Source organism: Scyliorhinus canicula, chromosome 12 (assembly GCF_902713615.1).
Source record: "Scyliorhinus canicula chromosome 12, sScyCan1.1, whole genome shotgun sequence".
Lineage (NCBI taxonomy): Eukaryota > Metazoa > Chordata > Chondrichthyes > Carcharhiniformes > Scyliorhinidae > Scyliorhinus > Scyliorhinus canicula.
The window spans coordinates 58,524,947-58,531,883 of NC_052157.1; the positions used below are offsets into that span (position 1 = coordinate 58,524,947).

At 45.3% G+C, this 6,937-nt stretch overlaps 1 protein-coding gene across 4 annotated transcripts in view; it reads left to right on the forward strand.

The window, feature by feature from the left end:
- Positions 1-6,663, forward strand: part of LOC119974810 (myelin-associated glycoprotein-like) — a 30,602-nt gene extending 23,939 nt beyond the window's left edge. For 3 of the 4 annotated variants that reach the window (XM_038814075.1, XM_038814079.1, XM_038814077.1), the window contains exon 8: positions 6,174-6,663. In XM_038814075.1, the coding sequence (XP_038670003.1) occupies positions 6,174-6,413 (240 nt within the window). In that variant the 3' untranslated portion in view covers positions 6,414-6,663. The remainder of the gene's footprint in view (positions 1-6,173) is intronic. The other variant, XM_038814078.1, reaches the window with a different exon arrangement.
- Positions 6,664-6,937: the final 274 nt, after the last annotated feature.

Consider the following 6,937-nt stretch of genomic DNA (forward strand, 5'->3'; position numbering starts at 1 on the left):
GCTGAGGGAGTGCTGAACTGCCAGAGGGTCAGTATGAGGGAGTGCTGCACTGTCAGAGGGTCAGTACTGAGGCAGTGCTGCACTGTCAGAGGGTCAGTACTGAGAGAGTGCTGCACTGTCAGAGGGTTCATACTGAAGGAGTGTTGCACAGTCAGAGGGTCAGTACTGAGGGAGTGCTACACTGTCAGAGGGTCAGTACTGAGGGAGTGCTGCACTGTCAGAGGGTCAGAACTGAGGGAGTGCTGCACTGCCAGAGGGTCAGTACTGAGGGAGTGCTGCACTGCCAGAGGGTCAATACTGAGGGAGTGCTGCACTGTCAGAGGGTCAGTACTGAGGGAGTGATGCACTGTCAGAGGGTCAGTACTGAGGGAGTGCTGCACAGTCAGAGGGTCAGTACTGAGAGAGTGCTGCACTGTCAGAGGGTCAGAACTGAGGGAGCGCTGCACTGTCAGAGGGTCAGTACTGAGGGAGTGCTGCACTGTCAGAGGGTCAGTACTGAGGGAGCGCTGCACTGTCAGAGGGTCAGTACTGAGGGAGTGCTGCAAAGTCAGAGGGTCAGTACTGAGGGGGTGCCGGACTGTCAGAGGGTCAGTACTGAGGGAATGCTGGAGTGTCAGAGGGTCAGTACTGAGGGAGTGCTGCACTGTCAGAGAGTCAGTACTGAGGGAGTGCTGCACTGTCAGAGGGTCAGTGGGAGTGCTGCACTGTCAGAGGGTCAGTACTGAGGAATTGCTGCACTGTCAGAGGGTCAGTACTGAGGGATTGGTGCACTATCCGAGGGTCAGTACTGAGGGAGTGCTGGATTGTCCGAGGGTCAGTACTGAGGGGGTGCTGTACTGTCAGAGGGTCGGTACTGAGGGAGTGCTGCACTGTCAGAGGATCAGTACTGAGGGAGTGCCGCACTGTCCGAGGGTCAGTACTGAGGGAGTGCTGCACTGTCAGAGGGTCAGTACTGAGGGAATGCTGCACTGTCAGAGGGTCAGTACTGAGGGAGTGCTGCACTGTCAGAGGGTCAGTACTGAGGGAGTGCTGCAAAGTCAGAGGGTCAGTACTGAGGGAGTGCTGGATTGTCCGAGGGTCAGTACTGAGGGAATGCTGGCGTGTCGGAGGGTCAGACCTGAGGGGTGCGGCACTGAAGGAGGGTCAGGACTGAGCGAATGCTGCTCTGAAGCTCAGTGGAGCTCAAGTCCCCAGATTAAGATTGCAACATGATATTTCCTACCTCAGGTTAGTGAGAGGAACGGAGAGAGAAAAAGGAAACAGGAGAGAGTGTGAATGAGAGAGAGAGGATGTGATTCTCCGACAATGTTGCGCACGAGCGGGACCACAACGTGGCTGGAGAATTCCGGGAGGGGCCGACAGTGAACCTCCCAACAGCCTCTGTGCCTCCCTGGATTCACCAAAGTCCGCTAGACATCAGAGTCGGTGCTCCGCCCCAAATGGGCGGGACTGAATGATGCTCTACTTCTAATTTAACAGCCCAGATCCACCGGCCTCCCTTGATTTTCCGGCATACCCAGGGAAGCTGCAGCTCGGTGCCGATCATTGCTGGTCCACACAAACATGGACCAGGCGGAACGGCACCTGGGGCTTCCCCCCCAGCCATTGGAGACTCTTGGGTGGTCAGGGTAAGTGCAGGGTGGCCCCCTGGCCTGTGGTGTTCTTAGTGTTGCTAATTTTAGTATTTTGGCGTATTGTTCACAAAGACCACAAAATAGCTTTAAATTGATAAAAGCTATAAATTTCTTAACGCTACTTAATTGGATTCAACACTTACTCCTATATAATACACAGTTGGTAATAAACATACAATCTACACTCATCTAATACTAATCTCTACAGTAGTACAGTAACTATGATCTGCTCTCACTCACACTATCTTTCCTTCAGTCTGTACTCTAACTTTCTCCTCAACCTCTCACCCCCACAAGGCTCTGCATCAATGCCTTATATAGTGTACATCGAGCTCCCTCTGGTGGTTGATTGGACATTACATTAACCCTTGCAGTTCTTTACATTTATGATAATGTCACATCCCATTTCTTTGCAAAAAAAGGTTATAAACTGTGTTTGTAAAATCTTTTTCTTTGAACATTACAATTGCGAGCATGAATCATTAACTTATTTTTTACATTCAGTCGTAAAATAGCTGTTAAGTCACATTTGTGATGACAGATGTATAGTTATTACAGTCATTATAAATTTAATCTGTTCGGTGGCCTCCTCGTTCTGGTTGATCATCTCAGTGGTTTCGTCAAAGTATACAAGTTATCTTCCACATTGTCTTGCATTGGTGATAATGAAGGATTGGGAAAGTCAATGTCTTTGAAGATGGTATCCTGAGCAATAATGTTCTGAGTCTGAGATGGAACATGTTTTTATATTTGCAGCAATGCTCTTCTCTTTCTACTGAACATTGAATCTCGTTCTGTCTGAACCAAGTACGATCTGGGTGAAACTTGTCTTAAACTTGAGCAATGTGTTGCTATCCACCATCAGGATTTGTTATTCGAACATAGTCTCCATCTTTTAACTTGGGCAAAGGTTTTGTGTGCTTATCGCAGTACACTTTTTGTTTTCGTAACCTTGGCGGTGATGTATTTCTTGATGATCCATATTTTGAAGAGTAATCTCTGGTGACGTGGTGCGAATTTTTATTCCCATGAACATCTGAACAGGCGATGAACCTGATGACAATGGGGTAGCTCTGTATGTCAACCGCGCCTCAGATAAGTCTTTGTTGTCATCGCTTGCCAGATTGAATAGTTTCTTTGACTATTCCTATGCCTTTTTCTGCTTTCCCATTTGATTGAGGATACAATGGGTTTGATGCGATGTGATTAAAATTATATCGTTCTGCAAATGGTGTCCACCCCCAGCTGGTGAAGCAAGGACCATTGTCAGAGACAATGCATCATGGAATTCCATGGCGAGCAAAACCAGATTTTGCTGCTCGTATTACAGATCTCGTTGAATCATTCAGCGTGATCACCTCGGGATAGTTGGAATGGTAGTTAATTATGACTCGATAGGCATGACATGTAAAATAGAATAGATCCAAAACAACTTTGATCCATAGATTGATGATGAGTTCATTTTCTTCCAAGCTCTCTTTGCATTGCACGGATTGATGCATTTGACAAATGCTGCATTGCTGCACATGATTATCCACATCCTTGTTGATTCTAGGCCTTACACAGATTGCCTTGCTCGTCTATGACATTTTTCAATACTTTGGTGACCCTCGCGTATCTGTTACAAGATACCCTGTCAGAGGCATGAAGGAATAACTATCTCCTGTCTCCTTTGAGTAGGAATCGGTTAATTACTGTGAGGTCATCTTTGATACTGCGAAAAGCGGAGCAACATCCATTGGGCCAACCTTCTTTGAGGTATTTGATTACCCTTTGGAGTGTCAAGCCCTTTTCTGTTTCTTCTTTGATGATTCGTAGCTTTCTGTCAGACACTGGTGACACAGTTCAGCAACAAATGAAGCTTGTGCTTCCCCAATGTGTACTATATTTCAAACCTTGTTATCAGCATCATTTGTAGCTCTGGATAAGGAATCAACAACAGCTGAGTCTTTTCCTGGCTCTTTATGCTGGTCATTCGAAGTCTTGGCTGTGTGTATCCTTTAAATTAGGTTTAATTTATCGCAAGCATCCACCCCAATCAACGATGACTTATCATCTTCTACTATCTCAAATTCGATGTCACCATTTCTAACAATGAGACAGCAGGAACCTCTCATGGCTATGCTATTCCCATTACCGTCAGTCAGCTGGCAGGTTGATTTCTGTATTTGCGGTGGACTGTAAGCTTGTCTTAAATTCTTCTAGGTTATTAAATTTGTGTGTGCTCCTGTATCTATCTTAAATGGAATTTCTGAGCCATTTATTTCAAGTAGTACAGTCCACTCTTTAATAATCTTTGAGAGTTGTTGTACTGGTTTGTTATCACAGCCCAGTGCATTAATCCGAGTAACTGCATCAACCTTGAAAGTATAATTTAGTGTGTATAGTGAGGAATCTTCATTATCAGTTAAGATATTTTGTCTTTTTTCTTCACTTTGAATGCTTTGGATCTTTCATGGTAGGAGTTTTTCAATTTGGTTACTGGAGAATCTGTTGAGAAACGCCACTGTGCTGCAAAGTGATTGAATTTGCAACAATTGGTACATTGTTTGCCTTTTGCCGGACAATTGTTTTTACTGCGGGTGTGGCCACAGCGCGTGCACGTCATCATGCTTGTGACATCACTCTCAAAATGGCCGCCGGCTGTTGTACGCAGTTTTCTGTGCAGCGACGCAGCATTAAGGGCGTCGGCCTCGAGTCACGACTTTGTGCCTTTTCCATTTGCCCTGAACTCTGCCTAATCAGAGAATGCTTGTTCACTGGCTTTGCACATATTAATCGCTTCATCTAGCGGCACAATCGGTCGTCTGAACATTTTTTCTCGCAAACGGTCATCATTAATGCCAAATACAACTTGATCGCGTAGCGTTGGATCAGCAACGGAGGAGAAGTTACACGACTGCACTCATAACTTCAAAGCATGATGTGGAGATGCCAGCATTTGACTGGGCTGGGCAAAGTAAGAAGTCTTACAACAGCATGTTAAAGTCCAACAGGTTTGTTTCGAATCACTAGCTTTCGGAGCGCAGCTCCTTCCTCAGGTGAACTTTAAAACAGTAATGATTCCCCTTTCAGCTGCAGCCTTTTTATGAACATGTAGTGCTCATTGGTCTCGTTCACCTGCTTTTTGCAGTGAGCATCGAATTTCTGTCACACTATGTTCTACTTAGTTTTATCCTCATCTTCAACAAATTCGAAGGAGTTATGAAGTTCTAATGCTTGCGTCACAGCTAAACTAAGAAAAAGCGTTATTTTTATCTGATCGGAGGCATTATCTAGCCTGGAGGCAGATAGGAAAACTTCAAACTGCTGTTTGAAGAAAGCCCAGTTTTGACATAGTTTCCAGTTTGTTCTGAAGTACTCAGGCTTCTTTAGACTCTCCACCTTACGATTTTTCTTCTGTGTATATTTTCTGACGGTGCTGCAGTGTGATTGTTTTCTTCAATCTTCTTAAAGCCAACCTGTCTAATCTAACAGCTTATTATTTGTATAAATAAACTCCTGGTACCATGTGGTGTTCTTTGAGTTGCTAATTTTAGGATGGTTGGCGTAGTGTTCACAAAGACCACAAAATAGTTTTAAATTGAACAAAGCTATAACTTTATTAACACTATTTAATTGGATTTGACACTTACTCCTATATAATATACAGTTGATAAACACATAATCTGCACTCATCTACTACTAATCTCTACATTATTACATTAACTATGATCTGCTCTCACTCACACTGTCTTTCCTTCAGTCTGTTCTCCAGCTTTCTCCCCAACCTCTCCAAACAAGGCTCAGCATCAATTCCTTATATAGTTGTACATCTAGCTCCCTCTAGTGGTTGAATTAGACATTACATTAACCCTTGCAGTTCTTTACATTTATGATAATGTCACATGGCCCATCCCCTGGAACGTGGGCACCTTTTCAGTGCCCAGCTGGCACCATGGCACTGCCAAAGTGCCCAGATGACACTGCCAAGCCAGCAGGAGCACTGCCTGGGTGCGACGGTAGCTGTGCAAGGGTGCCCGAGTGCTAGAGTGGCCAAGGTTCAGAGGCCAAAGGGGGCATGCCCATGGAACAAGGGTTGCAAGGGGGATTTTAAGAATGGGAGGATGTGGGGCAGGTAAGTAGGGGCCTCTGGGAAGTTGGAGGGAGGGGTGATGGGTGGGGGTGCAAGTAGAGAGTGGGTGCTGTCTGGAAGCTTGGGGGGGCCTGAAGTAGGGGATCCCAGGGACACTATAGCGGGATTTCTCACTACCCCATAAGCTAGGTGCTGCGGGGCAATGGGAAACTCCCAAGGTCCCCAAAAAGTGTCACTGAATAGCGGTGCAGCACTCGCCGGCAATGCCGGCGGGCAACTCCCTTATAAAACCCAACACAAATGAACTTCGAAAATTTTCCAAAGAATTGCGCCCGTAGAGAGAGAAAGAAGGATTCACTGAGCCACGACTGACCCTAACGAGGCGACACAACAGTTTAACCCTATCAGTGCCAGTAAATGATGTGAGAATGTCTTCTGTTTCCATTTCTCTGTGCGGTAAACAGAACATGCTGCTTACTGACCCACAGAACACAACCAGAGACACAACTAGAAAGGCTGAGAAATCTGCTCCACCGCGTCACTCTGAAGGTCCAGTAGGGGAAGATGCTGGACATGAGAATCCCAGCGGCCCTGACAACCTTCTCTACGCCAACATCAACATCGCGAAGCTGCGTAGTGGTGACGGGACTGTTTCCAGCGAAGTGGATACGGAATATGCGCAGATCACATTCCAGCAGAACTGAGTGAATGGGGAGAGCGTGTGTGGGTTGTCTGAAGCCAACATGGTCGAATAGCAAGGATCAAATATGTGATGTTACTCAACTTTTCTATCAGTTCTGAGCCTGCTTTCTGAATGCTGCACCCTTTCCCAGGCTGACAGAGATTGCAAAAAGCATATGAATTCTGGAGAAGTTTACATCTATTAATTCAAGCGATTAAAATGCTCAGACATTTCTGACATTTTTAAAATAAATATCATATTCTGGTAAACAATCCCAATCTCCAAGGCAGCATTTCCTGTTGTCACATGTCCTTCTCATTATTTAAATTCATCTGTCTTCATTTGAAATGGAAAGTTTGATGGAAATACTTCACGCTGTAATTATATAGATTATTATTATTATTATACCTTTTCTATAATATGAACACAAGTAATGTGCTCCAAGTGTGGTCTAACTGACGGATATGGAGACTGGAACTGTGCATAATGCTTCAAGTATGATCTAACCAAGAGATATGGAGACCAGCACTGCGCACAGTTCTCCCA